The sequence below is a fragment of the Trichechus manatus genome, unplaced genomic scaffold, assembly GCF_000243295.1.
Source record: "Trichechus manatus latirostris isolate Lorelei unplaced genomic scaffold, TriManLat1.0 scaffold00127, whole genome shotgun sequence".
Taxonomy (NCBI): Eukaryota; Metazoa; Chordata; class Mammalia; order Sirenia; family Trichechidae; genus Trichechus; species Trichechus manatus.
The window spans coordinates 3,857,140-3,880,305 of record NW_004444063.1 but is presented as its reverse complement, the minus strand read 5'-3'; the positions used below and the strand labels follow the sequence as shown (position 1 = coordinate 3,880,305).

Sequence of the window (23,166 nt, the reverse complement as noted above, 5' to 3'; positions counted from 1 at the left end):
TGTCCTACAACATTGATGAACTTGTTTATTAGCTCTAATAGTTTTTTAGTGGATTTTAGGATTTTCTACGTAACAAAATTGCGTTGTCTGTGAATAAGGTAATTTTACTTCTTTCTTTCTAATCTGGATGCCTTCTATTTGTTCTTCTTGCCTAATTTCACAGACTAGAATCTCCAGTACAATGTTGAATAGAAGTGGTTAAAGTAGACATCCTTCTCTTGTTCCCAATTTTAGGGGGAAAGCATTTGTTCTTTCCCCATTAAGTACGATGTTACCTGTGGATTTTTTGTAGATGCTTTTAATCAGGTTGAGGAAGTTTCCTTGTAGTTTTTTTTTTTTTTTTTTTTAAACACAATAAACGTTTATTTCTTGCTCACACAAAGTCCAGTGTAGGTGTTCCTGGCTGAGTGTCACTCCTGGATGGCTCTCCTCCAAGCAGTGACTCAGGGACCCAAGCTGTTTCTGTCTTATATCTCTGCCATCTTGTGGCTCCACAGTTGTCCTGGTGTCATCCACACATAAAAGCTAGGATTCTTGCTTCTCTTGAAAAAATCAGAAAATCTGGCAAAACTGGATCTGTATTCCCCTCCCATCACAGAATGAGACGCTTCCATTAAGGAGGGAGCCAGAGGAAACTGGCTTCTCTCTTTCGGACCCTGATTCACTCTCCAGCACAGCACAGCCAATATCGACCTCCCAGTTGTGGGTGATTCACACGAAGTCTTGTGCCTTTGAAGTATTTCAGCCTACCTCTCACCACCTCCCCCTCCTCTCACCCAAATACCTGGCTCCGTGCACCATCCTTGCCTGTTCCTGAGCCCTTGTAGTTTTTTGTTTTTAGTTAACTGTCAATATTTACTGACTAAATAAATGAGTGAACAAGTGAAGTCACAGTCTAAGGTGAATGAAAGTAAGAGAGTGCAAGTATTTGTAGAACAAAAATAAAAATTTAATGATTTTGGAAAATTACTTATAAGCCTGTTTTCAGAGGCATTTTTTAACTTTTTATTTTGAAATACTTTTTTTTTTTATTGTGGTAAAATATAACACAACATTTGCCAATTCAACAATCTTTACATGTACAGTTTGGTGACATTGACCACGTTCATCCTGTTGTGCCACCACCATGATCCCTTTCCAAATCATTCCACCATCATTAACAGAAACTCAGTGTCCCCCAAGCAACAACTCCCCCTTTCCCTCTCCCTCCTACCCCTGGTAACCAACCACTAATACAGTTTGGTCTCTATACCTTTGCTTTTTCATGTAAGTGGGATCATACAATATTGTCCTTTTGTAACTTATTTCACTCAGCATTCTTGTATATATACATCTACTGTAGATCAGTATGAGTTTCTCTAGGATATATACCTAGGAGTGAAATTGCTGGGTTATAGAATAAACACAGCTACAATTTTAATAGGTAATCCTAAATTATTTTCCAAAGACCTTGTACTAATTTATACTCCAATTAGCAGTATATGAGAATTGTGTTGTTCCATACTCTAGCCAATATTTGGTATTATCGGTCCTTTTAATTTTTGCCAATCAGGTAGACAGGTAATACCAGTATCATTGTGGTTTTAATTTGCATTTTCCTAGTTACTAATGAGATTGAGCACCTTTTTATATGTTCATTGGCCATTTAGATTTCCTCTTTTCTAAAGTACATGTTCAAGTTTTATGCTTATTTTCCTACTGATTGTTTCTCTCTCTTCAAAAATTGGTTTATAGGAGTTTTTGTTTTTAATATTCTGGATATTTGCCTTTCACTTATATAAGTGGCAAATATATTCTACGTGGTTTGCCTTTGCACCCTCTGTAATGTTACTTTGATGAACAGAGGCTTAAAAAGGAAGAAATATTTCTCAATTCATTTTGTGAATCAAAGATATATAAGTATTAAAACATGACAAGGGCAGTATGAGAAAAGAAAAATAGGCTATACTTATAAACATAAAAGTTTAGCCCACTGAATCCAACAATTTGTAAAAAAGATAATATACCATGAACAAGTAGGATTTATTCTAGCAATGGAAAGTCAATCAGTGTACTACTCCATACTATTAAGAGCCACGGAGAAAAGTCATATGATTATCTAAATAGGTTCAGGAAAAAAATTTTTTTACTAAATTTAACATACATTATGTTTGAAAGTTGTTAGCATTTTTGAAATAGATGGTGGTACTGGTTACAAAACATGACCTAATTAATGTTACTGAATTGTACACTTAAAAATGCTTAGAATGGCAAAAAAGCAAAACAGAAAAAAAAAACCTTGCATAGAGGATATTTGACAAACTGATTATCCATATTAAGACTAGTCATAAAGTTATAGATATTAAGACAGTGTGATATTAGTACAGAAGTAGACAAATAGAGTAGTGGAACTCAGAAAGAAATTTATACATTTTGATAAATGACAGTGGTAACACTGCAATAAGTGGGGGAAAGTTTTTTAAAAAGTAGTGCTAGGCAATAGCCAAAAGGTAGAAGCAACTTAAGTGTCCATCAGTGGATAAATGGATAAACAAAACATAGTACCTGCATACTACACATACTACACATACATACTACTACATACTACACATACATACTACACAGCCATGAGGAGAAAAGTCCTGATCCATGCTACAACATGGATGAACCTTGAAAACCTTATGCTCAGTGAAATAAGTCAATTCACAAAAAGGACTATTGTATGACCTCACTTACATGAAATAACAGGAATAGGCAAATGTATAGAGACCAAAGTTTCTTAGTAGTTACCAGGGGTGGGAGAGAGTGGGGGAAGAGGCAGCTGTTTTTTAAGAAGCAGTGAGTGCTTGTTTATGGGAAATTTGGCAACAATTAGAGTGATGATTGCAAAATATGATATCACTAAATTGGATATTTGAAACGTTGAATTGGTGTATGTTGTGTTATATATTTTTACAACAAAAACAAAAAAATAGTGCTAGGGAAATTTACTATTCTATGGAGAAAAATGAAATAAGACTGCCTATCTCAGACTATACACAATAAAGCAATGCCAGGTGGATTAAAGACATAACTGAATGGCAAAACTGCAATTTTTAGAAGCTAATACAAGAGAATATCCTCTTCACTTCTGGGTATCTTTTATCCAATCTAGAAGGGTTTCTAATCTGAAAAAAGCACAGACCATACCAGGGATGGAGGGTGAAAGGGAAATTTTTGCTTAGAGGGCATTAAGGTTATGTTAACAGTGGTGGAATGATTTGGAAAAGGATAGCAAGAATGGTTGCACAACTTGAAGAATGTAATCAGTGTTACTGAATTGTACATGTAGAAATTATTGAGGTACTATGTTTTGTTAAGTATATTTTCACCACAATAAAAATTTTAAAACAGCACAGTTGGTAAAGGGGGGAAGAAAGATTAATGATTGCATTAAACTTAAGAAATTTTATTAATTGTAACATATAATAATTATAAGTAGGGTGAAAATACAAGCTCATTGGGATTTTAAGTTATCTGTATTTAAATTATCTTGTGGAATATTAAGATCTTGCTGTGTTTCTCCATTTATTAATGTTTTACCTTTCCTATTTAAAATTTGTAATTATTTTTATGTGGTATATCTAGTTTTTTCTTCTTGGACGAATTTCCATGTATTTAGTAGTGTTTGCCATTAGCATTGTCGAGGTTAATTTGTTTGTTATATTTTCAAGGTATTTATTAATGGAATTTTAAAATGCAATCTACTCTTAAAGGTTTATTTCTTACCTAAAAGAGTGAAATAGAAGTCTATAAAAATATTTTAAAATAAATGTTCACACAAATAGATGATCTCTTTTTCCTTTTCTCTCTCTCTTTTTTTTTTTGGTAGATCTAGGTCCAAAGAAAAAACAGATGGTGGAGAAAGTTCTAAAGAGAAGAAAAAAGACAAAGATGACAAGGAGGATGAAAAAGAAAAAGATGCTGGTGTATGTTTACTAACTTACAAATAACATATATCAAACATGTTTCTAGAATGACAGATTCTAGTTCTTTATTAATGTAATACATTTTATTTTTAAATCAGTGATAACAAAGGTAGAAAGAAACAGATAAAATAATAATAGTTACCCATGAGAAAATTTCTCAGAAAGGTTACATATATAGATACACATTCACTGTTTTTACTTATGAAATGTGATCATACCCATATGCATTATTCTGTGTCTTGCTTTTTGTTTTAAATTATGAATTATTTTATCAGTGTATAAGTTTTTTGGTTTTCTTTTGGTTTTAACAAAGAGAAGTTTATTTCATTACAGTAAAGTAGGCTAGAAGTCCAAATTGCAGAGTGTCAGCTCCAGGGGAAGGCTTTCTCTCTTTGTCGGCCTTCTCATCAGTGTTCCCCCGGACTAGGAGCTTCTCTGCGCAGGAACCTCAGGTCCAAAGGACATGCTCTGCTCCCGGTTCTTCTTTCTTGGTGGTATGAGGTTCCCAATTCTCTGCTTGGTTCCCTTTCCCTTTATCTCTTACAAGAGATAAAAGGTGGTACAGGCCACACCCCAGGGAATCTCCCTTTACATTGGATCAGGGATGTGACCTGAGTAAGGTTGGTGTTACAATTCCATTCTAATCCTCTTTAAGGTAAAATTACAATCACAAAATGGAGAACCACACAACCCTGGGAATCATGGCCTAGCCAAATTGATACACACATTTTTGGGGAGACACAGTTCAATCCATGACATTCCACCCTTTGGCCCCCCAAAAATCACATCCTTGCAACATGCAAAACATATTCATCTTCTAATATCATAGCAAAAGTCTTAACTCCAAGTCCAAAATCCAGACATTCCTCTTCATCTGTGAAATCTAGAATACACGTTATCTGCTTCCAGAGGTACAGTGGGAGAACGGGCACAAGCTAGACATTTCCATTACAAATGAGAGAAACTGGAGGGAAAGAAGAGATAACAGGCACCAAGCAAGTCAGCAAAACACATTACATTACCCCTCAAGACTTTGAAAATCTCTGTTCTCTGAGACGATTTACCCAATGGCCCTGCCTTCCAGACTCCAGGTATTGGCCACACTCTTTAGATTCTGAGTGGAGGCCCCTTGGCCCTGGGCTTCAGCTCCGCCTTCCAGGTCCACTGGGACAGCAACTCTGCTCCCTTGGCTTTAGGCGCACCATTCTCCTAGTCCATCTGAGTGGCGACTCCATGCTTAGAAGAAGCACCAGAGGCCATGGCTCCACCCTTTGAAACCCCTGAGGTCATGGCCATACCTTTTGAGACTAAGGCAGCTCGGCTTTTTGTGTTCCTTGTCTCTTCAGCTTCTGTTTCCTGGCTTCTTGGCCTCTTGGCTTCTCAGGCCTCACACCTGCATCTGCCCTGCTGGGGCAAGTGTTCCAAAGCTCAGTAGCTTCACTGGTAAGTGCCCAGAGGCACCCCACGTCGCCAGGAAGCCTCATGGCACACAAGCACTCAGCTCCCTTGCTTCGTGGGTTGGCAAGCCTAGCTCCACCGATCAGTACCTGGAGGCACCCCATTCCGCCAGGAAGCCTCCGGCACACAGGCATTCGGCTCTCTCCCTCTGCGGGTCGGCTCCAGCGCCATCTCGTGCTGGTCTCCTGGTTCTGCTGCTGTTGGTTCTCTCCCGCTGCAGGTTCTCTGCTGCTGCTGGTCCTTTGCTGCTGCCACTGCTCTATCCATTCAGTTTCAAAACTGCTTCGACATTTTAGGTATCTGTTAGAGCAGCACCCCACTCTCTCGGTACCAAATTCTATCTTAGTCATCTAGTGCTGCTCTAACAGAAATATCACAAGTGGGTGGTTTTAACAAAGAGAAGTTTATTTCCTTACAGTAAGGTAGGCGAAAAGTCCAAATTGCGGGGTGTCGGCTCCAGGGGAAGGCTTTCTCTCTCTGTCGGCCTTCTTTTCATCAGTGTTCCCCCAGACTAGGAGCTTCTCTGCGCAGGAACCTCGGGTCCAAAGGACGAGCTCTGCTCCCGGTTCTTCGTTCTTGGTGGTATGAGGTCCCCTGTATAAGTTTCTTAAGAATAATAAACAGCAATATACGTATCATCCAGCTTAAGATGTGGAATACCTTGCTGTTTTTGCTTGTTATATTTCGGATATCTTTCTGTATCTGCATACCTAGATATATCTCATTATAGTGTTTTGTTGAAACAAGGTAGAGGGATCATTTTTGATGGATATTTAGGTTGTTTCCAGTCTTCAATTATAAAAATGTTGTAGTCATCTAAGTAAATGTTTCTGTTGTGAATATAAACCAGAAACCAGTTGCAGTCTGGATTCTGACTCTTGGCTACTATGTTGTTTTTGTTGGTGTGCCTTCAAGTTGATTCTGACTCATTGCAACCCTACAGGACAGAGTAGGGGTTTCCAAGGCTGTAATCTTTGTGGAAGCAGACTGCCACATCTTTCTCTTGCAGAGTGGCTGGTGGGTTTGAACCCCTGACCTTTCAGTTAGCAGCCAAGCACTTAACTACTGTGCCTTCAGGGCTTATTCAGGGCTCCTATACAAAAAAAAAGAAGAAAACAAACCTGTTGCCGTCTAGTGGATTCCAACTCATAGTGACCTTATAGAACAGAGTAGAACTGCCTCATAGGGTTTCCAAGGAGCAACTGGTGGATTTGAACTGCCAACCTTTCAGTTAGCAACCAGGCTGTTAACCACTGCGTTGCCAGGGCTCCAAGGATCATATAGTAGAGGGTAAATTTTTATCAGTGAAATGGCTTTGTCTGTGGATATGGGTATTTAGGAAACCCTGGTGAAGTAGTGGTTAAGAGCTACGTCTGCTGACCTGCTAACCAAAAGGTCAGCAGTTCAAATCCACCAGGTGCTCCTTGGAAACCCTGTGAGGCAGTTCTGCTCTGTCCTGTAGGGTCACTGAGTCGGAATCAACTCGCTGGCAACGGGTTTGGTTTTTTTTGGTTTTAGGTATTTAAGATTTTGATAGATAGCATTATCAAATTGCCCTCCAATAAATTTGTACTAGTTTAGACTTAAGAGTTTAGACATATGAGAGTGTCTCTTTCCCCTCATCCTTTCCAACATGACAATTTCAAATTTTAATTTAACCAGCCTGTTTAGAGGTAAATGGTATGTTGTTATTTTGAGTTGCATTTAAGTATGAGTGAATAAATAATATGAACGTATACAATATAAATTTATAACAAATAATATATTTTCTTAAATTTATTGACTACACTTTTTTGAACTGCCTATTCATACCATTTTAAAGTAGTTTTTTTTTAGTTCTGTTTTTTTCAGTGAGTCCTCTTTTTAAAAGTGGCCTGCTTGTTAAGCAAGGTAGCTAAGGAAGTGTACAATGTGGGAAATCTAGAGGTCTGGTTTCTGATCAGGTTTCTTTTATTGAGTGACTAGATGTCCTTGAAAAAAGCACAAGGGACTTATCTTTAGATGATGGATCTGTTGTAAAGGACATAAATTGAGGAACAGCTATTTTTTTAAAACGAAATAAGTTTATCTTTAAAGTACAAACATAATATAACCGTTTATAGAACACTTGGGAAGTCATATATATTTCTCTGATCCCAGGTGCCCAAAACACCATCACCATTATAATTTTATAATTTTTTATCTATTATAAGTATATTTTCATATATAGCTCTAGTGGTACCATATGTAAATTTTTTATTGCTATAATGCTTAATTTTCAAGCAGTCTTTAGTCCGATTATGGATGTGATCATGATTTGCTTCCTCCTCTTAAAAGTCTTGTTAAAGGCTTTAGAAGGGCTGTTTCTAGAAAACTTAGACCTAAAGGCTACAAAGACCAAAACTTTTTAACCATGTTGATACATAATTTTTATAGCGTTCATTTATACATTAATTTGTAATAGAAAATTGCTTTCAATGGAGGCAGTCTTGGGGGAGTGTGGAGGATTTAAAATTGAGAATAACTAGGGAGCTTTCCTTGCTGATTCATTCTGTTTCTCCTTTGAAGAAGAAATTAAATTCATGTGTGCATATTTCTAGTAACTAAAATGAAATTAACTTATGGTGTTTGAAATCTATTTTTCATCTTTCCTAGTTGAAGATGCTTTTATTTTTTAGCATTGTGATTTTGTTTAATAATATATTCATGGATATATTTACAAAGATGTGTGGTCTACTAAATGGCCAATATTTAGGAATGTGTTCGTGTGTGTATACACATATATGTACATACATACATGCACACACCTTTTCTTTTTTATAATTCGGAGTATTTATTTCAATGTCACTTGGAGTAAAATTGTTAGTCCTTGTTTTCATCTTTTTTGGTCTGTCTCTTCCTTTTTTTTTTTTTTTTTAAGAATTTTGACCAGAATAAGCTGGAAGAAGAAATGAGAAAGCGAAAAGAAAGAGTAGAAAAATGGCGAGAAGAGCAACGTAAAAAGGCCATGGAAAATATAGGGGAACTGAAAAAGGAAATTGAAGAGATGAAGCAAGGGAAAAAATGGAGTTTAGAAGATGATGATGGTATCTTTGTTTTTTGGCCTCTATATCAATTCATGTAGAATATTCTAGAATTGCGATTAATATTTCATTTTGAGCTTTCAAATCCCTGCTTTTAATATCTGTGTTAAAATTTGAATTGTAAAATAATGTTCAGTAAAGATTGCTGTTTTTAATTTAAAGTGGGGAGTTGGGTGCTTATGGTCCTAGTCAGTAAATATCTCTTTAATTTTTTCACCACCAGTACAAACGTTAGTAATGATGCTAAATTTAGGGCATTCTTTCACGTCCCTCCTATGAAGAAAAACATTTTTTTCTCCATCTCTGATTTTGACTTTTGAGAGTTTAGTAAACTGGAATATTGTGGAATATTATAGGAAAATGCGATTTTGCTGTTTTCTGTGAAAGCACTGCAGAATGGTTTAAATAGATCAATGGGTTATATCTATACATGATTATGATGTCTCAGTTATTTAAAAAATACTAGATTGTCTTGAATTAAGAGTGGTGTACTATTATTTTTTCTCTCTGTGATTGAAAGAAAGATAATTGAAAGAAATAATTGAAAATGTCATTTAGCAGAGAAAATTTTTAGTTCTGCTTCTAGCAGTGTAACTGTAAAATCTAATACTGGAGCTTTGTTTTTTAGGCACAGTCTTCCTCTTTGCCCCTTTTCAATTAAATCATGTGTAATTTATTATCTTAATTTCTTCTTCTTTTTTTTTTCCCCCAAAAGTAACACATGGTTGTAAAAATGTAAAAACTTCCAGGTCTGAGCTTTTGAACTGCAGCATGGCTGGAGGATGTTTGGGCAATGGGAGTAAAGATTAGAATAGTGGGGTATGGTCTGATTTTGGAATCTTTCCTATTGAAGTACCCGTACAAAGGAAGTATATTCTGATGTTGTAGATGATGAAGACGATCCTGCAGAAGCTGAAAAGGAAGGAAATGAAGTGGAGGGTGAGGAATTAGATCCGTTAGATGCTTACATGGAAGAAGTGAAAGAGGAAGTAAAAAAGTTTAACATGAGAAGTGTAAAAGGTGGTGGGGGAAATGAAAAGGTATGGGATTTTCTCTTACTTTATTTTTAAAGATTTATATTCCCACTTGGATAACTTTAATTCAGTGTTGCATTGTCTTACTAGTGATTTACATGGCTTTATAAAGTTTACGTTTTTGTTTCCTCCATCTCAGAAATGTCAGAACTTTTTCTGAGTATCAGAGAAATGGGTAAATTTTAGCTGTAAATGTTTTTTGTTTAAAAAATGACTTCCTCACTACCTTTGTCTTTGTTCAGTATCTTTGCTAAGGTATTGCCTTCTCAGTAAGTCCTCCTCAGATCTCTCCAGCCCTCCTATCTTTTCCACTCCTGATCCCCCTTAACCCTATTCTATTTTTTTTAATAGCGTTTATTACCTTCTTGAAAATTACATAGTTTTTTATTCTATTTCTTGTCTTTTCCCCGTAAAATATAAACAAGAACAGTGATCTGTACGTTTTTTTATAGTGAATTATTTTTCTTTTGAAAATATATACAACAAAACATACACCACTTCGACAATTTCTACATGTACAATTCAGAGACACTGGGTGCGTTCTTCAGGTTGTGCCAGCTTTCTCAACAACCTTTTCCAAATTTCACCATCGTTAACACAAACTCATTGCCCGCAAGCTTCTCAGTTATCCTTTCGAGTTGTTGTCATTTTGATCACATTTAGATGATTCTTTAAAGGAGTATAATATTTAATAGAGACATTATTTTTTAATGTATGCTAAACTATTATTAGGTTCACTTCACTTTTTTATTGATTTTATCTTAAACTCCTATAGCAGTGCCTGGCTTGGTAAATGAGTGAAAAGTACCATTTAGTATTATTTTAAAGATACATAATCATATTTATACATAGTTATATGATGAGTTATATTAATATTACAAAATATAAAGCAATTATGTTGCATTAAAAAATGTATACAAACTAGTCAGGAGGAAAGAGTTTTCATTAATAAAGTTTTTCATTAAGTTGTCACTAATAACTAAGTTAAATTTATCTGCATTATAAGTTGTGACAGTTATCATGCTTCAGCTTAGCATATAATTAGTGCTCCACTTTTGCAAAATATTTTATATCTCTTTTTTGTTTTAGAAGTCCGGACCAACTGTCACAAAAGTTGTCACTGTTGTGACTACCAAAAAAGTGGTTGTAGACTCTGATAAGAAGAAAGGTGAGCTCATGGAGAATGATCAGGATGCGATGGAGGTGATTCTTTTATAAATTTTGTCTTTGTTCATTATACTCTCTCAAACATACTTATTAGAAAGCGTTGATGGAAATGTGTTTGTCAGGTAGCAAAACACCATTAGAAGGAGTGCTTTCTATTCTTAATAGTATTGTAGTTGAATATCCAGTTAATAGAGCACTCTGTGGCTTCTTGCTGTATGCCTACTTTTTTATTTTCCCCTCTCATCAGCATACTGAGGCACATAATAGGGAGAGAAGAAATGAAATGACAGAATAAGTTAAATTTCTTCCCATTAACATGTATTGTAAAGATGGAAGAACAGTAGATTATTGTATAAAAACTTTATTAAAGCCATCTCGGGGGGATTATAATTATTAAAGTTATAACTTTCTAAAAGGGCAAAGCAGAAAGAAACTAAGGAGAAAAATTCTTCAAGAACTGATGTATTTCCACTAAAAGTGACAGACATTATTTGAGGTGAGTGTGAAATGATGAGGTTTAAGTTTGCTAGAGCAGCACTGGGAGACCTGGTTGTGCAGTGGTTAAAGGGCTCGGCTGCTAACCAGAAGATCAGTGGTTCAAATACGCCAGCTGCTCTGTGGGAGAAAGATGTGGCAGTCTGCTTCCGTAAAGATTTACAGCCTCAGAAACCCTATGGGGCTGTTCTGCCCTGTCCTATGGGGTCGCTGAATCAGAACTGACTTGATGGCAACAAGTTAGAGCAGCACTAAAATCTTTTGAGTCAAGGAGTCTGTTTTATGAAGTAAGAAGGTAAAAGCTATAGTTCCTAGGAGAGAAGTATTTTAAAAGCTAATAATGTTGCTTCCTATAAGGGGAAAGTAGTAATGCACTTAGCTGTTTACTTAACTTTCTTTTTTTTTGTTTTTTTTTTAAACTATAGTATTCTTCAGAGGAAGAAGAAGTTGATCTTCAGACGGCCCTTACAGGCTATCAGACAAAACAGAGAAAGCTTCTAGAACCAGTTGATCATGGAAAAATTGAATATGAACCATTTAGGAAAAATTTCTATGTTGAAGTTCCAGAGCTAGCAAAAATGTCTCAAGAGGGTAAATCTCATTTATTCATTTATTGGTTATAGTGGGAACAGAGGAGGATATGCTTCAGATTCCCTGGGGGGAATGTGGGATAGGCCTGTGCACTGAAGGATAAGTAGAAGGAATTTGCCTGGCTTACCTGGAGAGGTGAGAGGGAACTAGAAGGTTGTAAGTCTTCAGAGTGGGAACATCATCTGCATAGATTCAGAGCAGTGAGGAATCAGGGTGTTATTGGAAGTACTAAAAAAATAAAACTTAGTTTGGCTCACGTAATTGAAAGTTTTAGGGGTGAAAATACTCTTGTGAAGTTAGCAAATAAAATATTTCTGCCAGCTTTTTCCTTCTGGTATTCGAGAGTAGGAACCAATATAGATCTGTATTAATATTGGTAGAGTAAGGGTAATGTGAGTAACTCTTGCTTGGAGAACAAATGGTTGTATCACTTGTCAACTGTTCTTTTACTGCTCTTGCAATTTAAGACAAAACAGAACCCAAATTATTCAAGTTGGAGCATTTCTTTTTGTCCTTGGTTGCGACAGCAATTGCTTTCATTGTTTCTCTAAGCTATTCAGTGCTTCTTTCTGTAGCTCTTCTGTAGAATTATCTTTGATCATATTAAAAACAAAGAGTTAAAGATTCTTAATCTCATCATATCTAATTGAAAATTGGAAGGCATCAATAGAACAATATGAAGAGTTTTTAATCTGGATTTTGTTTTGTAGAGGTGAACGTATTTCGATTGGAAATGGAAGGCATTACAGTCAAGGGAAAGGGTTGCCCCAAACCAATTAAATCTTGGGTCCAGTGTGGAATTTCCATGAAGATTTTAAATTCCCTCAAAAAGTAAGTGAGTGGTGGTTGTCCATATTTTTCATTGTCTTGCTATTCGACTTAGCCCTTTCACACAAATGTTTCCCTGGGTTACATTTTTTATTCTCACGTAACAGTTTTGAGTTATAATTTGCATATCACAGAGTTTACCCTTTTAGAGTGTGCAATTCATTAGTTTTTAGTATATTCACAGAGTTGTGAAACTATCAGCATAATCTAATTTTAGAACATTTTCATCATCCCCAAAAGAGATCTGTATCCATTAGCAGCCAGTCTTTCCCCTTCTTCTCCACCCTAGGCAACCACTAATCTACCTTCTGTTCCTATAGATTTGCCTATTCTGGACATTTCTTATAAATGGGGTCATACAATATGTGGTCTGTTGTGACTGGCTTCTTTCACTTAACGTTTTCAAGATTCTTCCACGCTGTAGCATGTACCAGTAGTTCATTCTTTTTTATTGCTACATTTTCGAAAAGCTGTGGGAGCTTGAGGGACCCAGAGATCTTGATTCTTATCTTGTCCTCCTTTGGTTTTCTTTTTAAGACATGGCTATGAAAAGCCCACGCCAATCCAGACCCAAGCAATTCCTGCCATAATGTCTGGACGAGACTTGATTGGCATTGCCAAGACAGGAAGTGGAAAGACCATTGCTTTTCTGCTGCCCATGTTTAGACACATCATGGATCAGAGGTCATTAGAAGAAGGAGAGGGGCCAATAGGTACAATTCCTTTCGTTAAACTATTTTTTCAGGTAACATCTTTGTTGTCAGTTAACCAGAAAGATCTGATACTTTATAATGTTCTTAAGTATGACAATAAAGATGGCTTTATATACATTTCCTTTATCAATTTGGCACTTTGGGGCTGATTTCCCCTTACCAGCAGGTGGAGTGAGAATCTTCAGAGCTCTGGAGTGACATCTCAGAAGTACAAAAACAGCCTCTCCTGGCACAGCTCAGTTTTTAAACTCTGACTCGGCAGGTAGACTCCTCGTGCATCTATCTGTTTATTTATGTTGAGGTTTGTTCTTAGACCAGTATCAGTGGATCTATAAACTCAACATGAAGATAGTAGGGAAATGTATTTTCCTAGTTTTTTTTGGCATTAAGAAGCTATAGTGCCAGCATTTCATTCAGGATTAAGTCTTCAGATTCAGATTTCTTGATTCGTTTTGGCAGAGATTCTTCTGCAGACATGAGTAGGGTTTTGGAAAATTCTTCAGTTCCTCACTTGGAAACAGAGGACACAGTATATTTTGCCTGTGTGTCCCCCTCAGATCTAGGTTGTTTCCAGAAGCAGCGGTATGGCTTCTGCAGAACAGTGAAGTCACTTGATTTTGTTTGCTCTGTGATTTGCAGTTGAGAGCTATTTGCATTATATTCAACAAAGTGTTTTTGTGGGGGTTGAGTGAGGCATTTAACTCTCATTTATCTTCCTGTAGCATGCTCTTAAAACTCTAATTATAATTATTTTTCAGTGTAATCTCTGCTACTAAAAAGCTTCTGAAATAGAGTTGTCAGAGGTACAAAAAGCAAGTTAAAACAAAAACAAAAATTAGGCTAAGAGATCTGAACTTCACTGCAGACCTTAAATTTTACATTTTAAAAGCATAGCCTCTCAAGAATTTTGGTGGTTAGGCTTTTGACATATTTATCTTTTCAGCTGTCATCATGACTCCAACTCGAGAACTGGCTCTACAGATTACTAAAGAGTGTAAGAAGTTTTCAAAGACCTTGGGACTTAGAGTGGTCTGTGTTTATGGAGGAACAGGAATCAGTGAACAGGTAATTAATAAAAGAAACATTCAGTTTTTCTATTCTTTTTTCAATTTGAATGGTTTAATCATGTAGAGGAGGAGTTTTTCATTGTAATGTGTTGAATAGTGGTTGATTCTAAAATTTGAAAGTATATGAAGTGTGAAAATAATAGTAAGAATGAATTACATTAATGCCGTATTTTATAGTTTCTGAATCATTTCTGTATTAGTACTTTCCCCAATCATTCCACTCCCCCACTCCCCCCCAGCCCAAGGAACTAATTTCTTAGTTTTATGGATGAGGAAATACTTAGAAAGTTTAAGTAAGTTGATCAAGTTATTAGGTTAGTATGTGCTGGAGTTTGCCCTAGAACCAGCATTTTATGTTCTCTGATCCGTGCTGACATCTTTAAGACGTGGTGATGAATTGAGTGCATTAGTATCAGAGTTTCATCTGCATTCTTAAATAACTGTAAAAACCATCATTTAAACAAAACTTAACTCTCTTTAGTTTGGCATTTCTCCAAGTGTCTTCTAAAGAACAATATACATAGGATGTTTTGCTTTAACTAGAAGAAGGAAAATTGAGAGTGCCTGGGTGGTGCAAATGGTTAGTGCGCTCAGCTGCTCACCAAAAGGTTGGAGGTTCTAGTTCACCCAGAGGCACCTCAGAAGAAAGGCCTGGTGATCTACTTCTGAAAAATTAGCCATTGAAAATCCTGTGGGTGTCACTGAATTGTACATGTATAAACTGTTGAATTGGGGTAGTTTTGCTGTGTATATTCTCAGCAACAACAACAAAATAAAATTTGAAAAAACCCTATGGAGCACAGTTGTATTCTGACACACATGGGATCACCATGAGTCGAAATTGACTCAGTGACAACTGTTTTATGGTCAAATTATAGGGCATTGGTGGTTCAGTGGTAGAAGTCTCACCTTCTGTGCAGGAGATCTGGGTCTGGTTCCCAGACAGTGCCCCTCATGTGCAGCCACCACCCGTCTGTCATTGGAGGCTTGCGTGTTGCTATGATGCTGAACAGGTTTCAGCAGAGCTTTCAGACTAAGACGGATTAGGAAGAAAGACCTGACGATGTACTTCTGAAAATCAGCCAGTGAGAACCCTATGGATCACAGTAGTCTAATCCACAACTGATCATGAGGATGGTGAAGGACTGGTCAGCATTTCATTCCATTGTGCAGAGGCCGACTAGACGGCAGATAACAACAGCATCTATGTTCCATGGCATATAATTTTCAGAGTCAGCCTAAACCTAAATATAAGGATGGGCAGAATGGGATAAGATCACTGATCTGAAGATTAGGACTCATGAATTTCTGTTCTCTCGCTGCTACTAACCAGTGACACGCCAAAGTGCAGATTATGCTAACTTTCTGGGTCTCAGCTTCCTCATCTGTAAAATAGGTGTGACTAGATAATCTCAAAATTCTTGCTCCAAAATCTCAACAACAACATGATCAAATAAGTTTATGAAATTTTAGATTATACAAAGTTAAAACAGATTTTATTTCTTTGAGACTTCTCAGCTTTTCATAAGCTAATGTGTATTGTGATGCTAGAAGACGGGGATGAATTAAGCCATACTTTCTGAACTTATTTAACCACAAAACCCTTTCTTAGGACTTGTAAGAACACACTTTGAGAATGTTTGTTTTTGTTATCAAAGTGCTAGTCTTAAGCACTTGAACTGAATTCATTTTCTAAGTTTATCTATGTTAGTATTTTTTAACCACAGCCTGTAGTAAGAAATAAATTTTACTGTGTAACTTGGTATGCATGTGCATATTATATTTATATAGAGGTCAAACAAAAGTTTCATGATGTCTGCTATATTTGATATTTTCTATTCTGTGTCATTTTAAAAATTCAGTTTGTGACTTACTAAATTGATTTCATGATTCACTAATGGCTGGCAGTCCTCAATTTGAAAAACATTTATATAATCATTTTATATACTGTTCTCTTAATGTTTCTTTCTTAGTTTTGAGGGATAGTGGCAAATTAAAATTGGTAAAAATCTCTAGCTTTCATTGATTTCAACATTTATGGCACAGTTTGGTCATGCTGCTGCTACCCATGGAAACCCTGGTGGCGTAGTGGTTAAGAGCTACAGCCACTAACCAAAAGGTTGACAGTTCCAATGCACCAGGTGCTCCTTGGAAACCCTCTGGGGCAGTTCTGCTCTGTCCTATAGGGTCACTATGAGTCGGAATCGACTCGATGGCAACAGGTTGGTTTTTTTTTGGTCTTCTACCCATTGCCTTAGTGTAGTACTCTAGCATCCCGAAGAATTGAAGCAAGAAGCTTTGGAATCTTCAAATCAAATCTCACTGTCTATCATAGATAGTGGAGGGTCTGTGCCAGACCAGATGGAATATTTTCAGATCTATTAAAATAAGCAGTAGTGATAAATAGTCTATAAAATTTCATCTTTTTTTATTAGATTGCTGAACTGAAAAGAGGTGCTGAAATTATTGTTTGCACACCTGGTCGAATGATTGACATGTTAGCAGCTAACAGTGGTAAGTCAGTATTTTTTTGTTTTCTTTTCTTTTTGAATTCTATACGTTTTTGTTAAAGCAGGTACAAGAAATCACCAAAAGGGTTTCTACATTTCTTCTTAAAGCTGTAATATCTTAAAGTATGTATTGTAGTAAGTTTATTATTATACATGTTCATAACATTTTTGCAATTTAAATTTTCTTTTCAGAACTAACTCCATCTGGTTTATTTAGCACTTATGCTGATTCTTAATCCAGTTTTGGTCTAGCTTTGCTTAAAAAGGGTAGGGGACTGTCCTGTATTATAAAACTTAGATTTTTTCCTCCAGAGGAACTAGTATTTTCTTACAATACTGTATATTGCAGCTTCAAGAATATTATCTTTTGTAAATATTGCATGTTTTAGCTCAAATGTTATGCATTGTTAAATTATTCCCTATCAAAATTGTTACTAAACTGTTGACATTATTTAACTTCTGTGGAGAAAGGCCCTTCAAGATTTATAGAACTGGGCTTCCAAGACTTAAACCATCAAAGGTAGGTAATTTAATGCTGTTCCCAACTTTGCAAAACTAATTGGGGCTGCAAATGTTTGTGTTGAATACTTAAATATTAGAAAGCAATTATTTTGGCTCATTTCTATTTTTTGAATAAAATGCTTTCAAAGTTGTCTATAGCAGTATTCAGTATATACATAATAGAGTATTAAAAACTGAGTAATGCATGTTTCTAATAGCATTCTGCTTGAATTTCTGTATAAACTCAATTCTAATTCTATATGAAGTTGGCAAAATGACGTTGAAATTGTTTGATAAGTCATTGCGCTTATACAGCATATGAAAAGTTTTGGGTTGAATACTGATGAAATAATCCCTTGTTTTTTTTCAATGCTGCATTGATTAAGTCTCCTCCTGAACTTCATCTTGATTAATTTTGCCTTTTTCCCTTATCTGTCCTTTTGGTTTGTCTTAAATAACATGTCATAGATATTTTTGCCAGGTAATTGATTCAACAATTGATAGAAATGCTTTGTTAATCCTTCAGAAAGGATTTCCTGTGCCTGTATTTAGTTTTTGCTGGTTAAGAAGTTAGTTGAATTTATTTAAGCCAGTGAGAGCACTTAGTAAAATTGAATTTGTATCTTTGTCTAGGAAAATACATTTGTGTAATACATTTGGTTTTTGAATAATATATTAGTTTGATGTTGAATAGTTTTTCATTAACGTTTTGACATGCCCATTTGAAGTTTCTAACTACAGGGAAGTAGGTTATAAAGTAATATAAAAAGAAGTTTTCTGCGCCTGAAATAGTTAGCACTGGAACTTGCTTTCCACACATACGCTGTAATCTCTAATATGTTTTTTCCTAGGTGATGCTGTCAGATAATGGCTGATGTGGCTCGATGCTTCATCTCAGTCTTAGTTTTATGATGTGTTTTGGAGAGGGCTGTTTTCTGAATTTTACAGGTTCTTCCGGCCCTATGATGGTATGCAAGAGACGAGTTTGACAAAATAAAGGGCCTCATATACCCATTGTCAGAAAGTATTTGCCATTAGATTAAGACATTGTAGACCAAGATATTTTTTCACTGTTTAAAGATACCTAATCTACCCCTTTGGTTAAGTCAGGCATTTTAGTTCCCTTTACAGTTTTTTAAAGTTCTTGGTAGTCATAAAATGAATTGTGACTGATTTTTAGTTTTCTTTTTGTCTATTTTTTTTCCTCATCCTAGGTCGGGTCACAAATCTTCGAAGGGTGACATATGTTGTTTTAGATGAAGCAGACAGAATGTTTGACATGGGTTTTGAACCACAGGTAATCATACATTTCTTAGTGTTTTGAACTATAAATACAAGCCTTGTGAGTAAAATGCCACGAGAACGAAATGTTTATGTGGTTTCTGAAATTCACACGCTTATTTCTGTCTCATGATATAGCACTGAGTTGGAGACATATGGAATTGAAATAAATTTATGTTTCTGATTCCTGATAAAACTTGTTCAGGAAGTATTTGTGCAGGCTTTCCTTAGCCATATATAACTATCAGTGTTAAAACCGGAATTTTTGTTGTTACTTCCATCAAGCCAATTCCTACTCATGGCGACCCCATGTGTTACAGAATAGAACTGCTCTATAGGGTTTTCTTGGCTGTAATCTTAATGGAAGCAGATCACCAGGCCTTTTCTTTTTGCGGTACTGCTGGATGGGTTCAAACCGCAACTGGAATTGGAGTTCTAATAATAGAAGCTTTGTTTTTGTGTGCTGTCGAGTCAGTTCCAACTTACAGCAACCCTATAGGACAGAGTAGAACTGTCTTATAGGGTTTCGTAGGCTGTAATCTCTATGGGAGCAGATCACTAGGTCTTTTCTCCTGCAGAGCTGCTGGATGGGTTTGAACTGCCAACCTTTCAGTTAATAACTGAGTGCTTAAACATGGCACCACCAGGGCTCCTTAATAGAAGCTTAAGCTTCCATATTTTATAGTTTTTGTTTTGCTTCCAAGTAAATTGCTTGAATTCACGGTTTAAACTACCCCATGATTGATATAGCACATGTTGTTTACATTTTCCAAATGTAAAAGAAAAAAAACTAAGGCCCAAAGCATTTGTCTAACTTAGATCTTTAAACTCCTCATATGTGTTATTTGCTCAAGTACAAAATTTCAGGGATATAAACTTACAGAAGCATGTTAAAAGGTGGTCGAAATTTTTTGTAACAAGAACAATGTGAGTTGTCAATATACTATGGACGTCAAAAATTTAAAAAAAAATTATGATCATAGACTGCAATGGTAGAAATAAGGTATGGGAAAAGGATAAGGTGGACATTCTGTTCAGTCTTTTCGGTTCATTCATGTATTCTCCAAATATAAACTGCCTGTCAGATGACAGTGCATGCATTGTGTTCAAATATAGGGACCACGTTCTAAATGCGATATTAATAGAGTAGGCTTAAAAGAGAGTAAACAGGATTATAGTAACGCTTGAACCATGTGAGAAATAATTAAAGGAATGAGGGCTTTTTAGCTTGGCATAGACGGCTTGATAGCATCGTTTAACTCTTTGAAAGTCTCATGTGAAGGAGGCATTGAGTTTATCCTTTTGATCCCAAAGAGTGGAACTGATACTCAGTAGGGAAGCCATAGGGAGTTTGATCTGAGCTTAGTGTAAACAACGACTGCATAAGCATTGTTTGGAGATGAAACAGGTTGCTTTGTGGGAAGGGGTGGATATTGAATATCCTTTTCATCCAGGTATTTGAGCAGCAGCACGGGGTCCATTTGTGGAACCAAAACCAAACTTAGTGCTGTCGAGTTGAATTCCGACACAAAGCAACCCTATAGGACAGAGTAGAACTGCCCCGTAGGGTTTACAAGGTAGTAAATCTTTACGGAACCAGACTGCCACATTTTTCTCCTGTGGAACGACTGGTGTCTTAGAACCACTGACCTTTTGGTTAGCAGCTAAGTGCTTAACCACTGCCTGACCAGGGCACCTGTTTGTGGAAAGAGTAAAGGAAATTGGAGTATCACCTGAAATATGGAACTAGGTGCCCTTCACTGTCTTTTTCAATCATGGGAAATCTTACATTTTATAATAATGCTTAAGATAGATATAATGGTAGTGCCTCGTGTTGCTTAAAGTCTGGTGAGGAACACAGATGCTAAAAAAATACTTATATAAATTATGAATATGAAAATGCTGCGGATAGAACAGGGTTCAGTGGGACTTATAACAAGGGAACCTAACCTAGTGGGGACGTTCAGAGTTTTCTTGAGGAAAGAATCTGTTTACACTAAAACACAAGTAGAAGTTAGAGAAGCAAAGAGAGGGGTTAGGGTGGAAATGTTACTGCAGTAATGCAGATTGGAGCCACCTGCCGCAATAGCCAATTCTGAGACCGGTAAGGTGAGTAGCAAGAGTTTTATATCGATATGTAGGAGGCAGAGGGGAATAGATTCCTCCAGAAAACCTGTCTCCCCAAGTGTTAATCAGCCAAAGGCTTTTATAAGGACAGGATATGGGTTTTAGAAGTTTGTGTTAGTTCCTTTTTGAGGTGGTCACGTCCCAGATGAGTTAATCTTTTCTTGGGGGTTATCTGGCGACGTCCTGGTTTTCTTGTCCCAAGATAGGTGCTTTGTTCGATTTGTCATTCCTAGATCATTATCACTTATTTTCCACCCTCCAAGGAGGAACATCGGTTAATCTTAAACCTTTTGTAGAGACTGGAACCGGAGGGAAAAAAAAGATCATGAGACAATGTGGCGGTTAGCAATCCGGAGTAATGATAGTGAGCCGGGCCTGTGCAGCCTCTTCCAGAAAGAACATTCTAGGCAAGAAAACACCATGTGTAAAGACTTGACTTGGAAGTAGCGGAGAAAGCATGATTGTAGGAAGTGAGTCATTTATCGTTAAATATAAAAGTTTATATCGAAATTTATCCCTAAGAAGCACTGTATTTGACTGGATTATGCCCAGGTACCTAGTAGGAAGTAGCTAGACCTTGGAGCACCTCAAATAAAGTTATTATTAATACTTATGTATGTGACTCAGAGAATTAAGTCTTCCTAAATATTGAAACTCTAAAAACAGAATCTCAGTAAGTTTAAGTATTTACTTGACAGTCTGTAGTTAACTTGCTATATCACTGTACTGTGAGTTACAGAGGAAATATGTTCCAAAATTTAAGGAACATCTTTTAATCAGTAGCTAGCAGTCTGATAGCCAGTTGAGAGGGAGAGAGCAATAATTTCCCATTCCCCTCTTCCCCCAACCCTAGGTAACCTCTGATCTAGTTTTTGTCTTTATATATTCACTTATTCTACATATTTTGTATAAGTGGTATCAGGCAATATTTGACCTTTCGTGTCTGGTTTATTTTACTTAGCATGTTTTCAAGATTCTTGCATGTCGTAGTGTGTATCAGAACTTCATTTCTCTTTGTGTGCCATTGAGTCCATTCCGACTCATAGCGATCCTATAGGACAGAGTAGAAATGCCCCGTAGGGTTTCCTAAACTGTGATCTTTATGGGAGCAGATTGCCAGATCTTTTCTCCTGCAGAGCCGATGGTGGATTCAAACCACTGACCTTTCGGTTAGCAGCCCAGTGTTTATCCCTTGCAGCACCAGGGCTCCTTTCATTTCCCTTTAGGGCTGAATAATATTCCATTGTATGTATATACCACATTTTGTTTACCCATTTGTCTGTTGATGGACACTTGGGTTGTTTTCCACCTTTTGGCTATTTGAATAGTGCCATAGTAAACATTGTTGTACAAGTATCTGTTTGAATCCTTGCTTTCAGTTCTTGTGGGTGAATACTCATGAGTAGAATTGCTGGGCCTGTGTTTAACTTTTTGAGGAACTGCCAAACTGCTTTCCACAGCAGCTGCACCATTTTACATTTCCAATCAGCAATGCAAGAAAATTCCAATTTCTCTTCAGCCTCGCCAGTACTTGTTATTTTTCATTTTTTGATGATAATCATCCTAGTGAGTGTGAAGTAGTATCTCGTTGTTTGGATTTATATTTCCCTAATGACTAATGATGTTGAGCATCTTTTCATGTGCTTGTTGGCCGTTTTTAATCTTCTTTGGAGAAATGTCTGTTCAAGTCCTTTGCCCATTTTTTTTTTTTTAAATTATGCTTTAGGTGAAGGTTTATGGAACAAATATTTTCTCATTAACCAGTCAGTGCACAGATTGTTTTATGACGTTGGTTAACAACCCCACGACATGTCAACACACTCCCTTCTTGGCCTTGGAGGACTTTTTTTTTTTTTTGGTGAAAATATACATACCCAAAGATACACCATTTCAAAAAATTCTACATGTACAGTTCAGTGATGTCGATTACGTTCTTCCAGTTGTGCTGCTTTTTTGGCTTTAGATGAAGGTTTACAGAACAAAATAGTTTCTCATTAAACAGTTAGTACACATATTGCCCTATGACAATGGTTAAGAACCCCACTACATGGCAATACTGTCCTTACTCAACCTTGGGTTCCCTATCACCAGCTTTCCTGTCCCCTACTGCTTTCTAGTCCTTGTACCTGGACTGCTATGCCACATTAGTCCCGTTTTCTTTTATGGGGCTGTCCCATCCCTGGCTGAATGGTGACCCTCAGGAGTGACTTCACCACTGAGCTAAAAGGGTATCCGGGGGCCGTAGTCTCAGAGTGTCTCCAGTCTCTGTCAGGCCAGTAAATCTGATCTTTTTTTTTTATTGTACTTCAGGTGAAGGCTTACAGAACAAATAGTTTCTCATGAAACAGTAGTACACATATTGTTTTATGACATTGGTTAACAACC

At 36.6% G+C, this 23,166-nt stretch overlaps 1 protein-coding gene across 3 annotated transcripts in view; it reads left to right on the top strand.

Moving 5' to 3' along the window:
* Positions 1-23,166, top strand: part of DDX46 (DEAD-box helicase 46) — a 73,655-nt gene that overhangs the window by 5,487 nt on the left and 45,002 nt on the right. For 2 of the 3 annotated variants that reach the window (XM_023738975.1, XM_004384709.3), the window contains exons 4-13: positions 3,851-3,947; positions 8,305-8,470; positions 9,356-9,507; positions 10,591-10,704; positions 11,589-11,754; positions 12,465-12,585; positions 13,120-13,295; positions 14,239-14,360; positions 16,798-16,876; positions 18,588-18,670. In XM_023738975.1, the coding sequence (XP_023594743.1) occupies positions 3,851-3,947; positions 8,305-8,470; positions 9,356-9,507; positions 10,591-10,704; positions 11,589-11,754; positions 12,465-12,585; positions 13,120-13,295; positions 14,239-14,360; positions 16,798-16,876; positions 18,588-18,670 (1,276 nt within the window). The remainder of the gene's footprint in view (positions 1-3,850; positions 3,948-8,304; positions 8,471-9,355; positions 9,508-10,590; positions 10,705-11,588; positions 11,755-12,464; positions 12,586-13,119; positions 13,296-14,238; positions 14,361-16,797; positions 16,877-18,587; positions 18,671-23,166) is intronic. The other variant, XM_023738976.1, reaches the window with a different exon arrangement.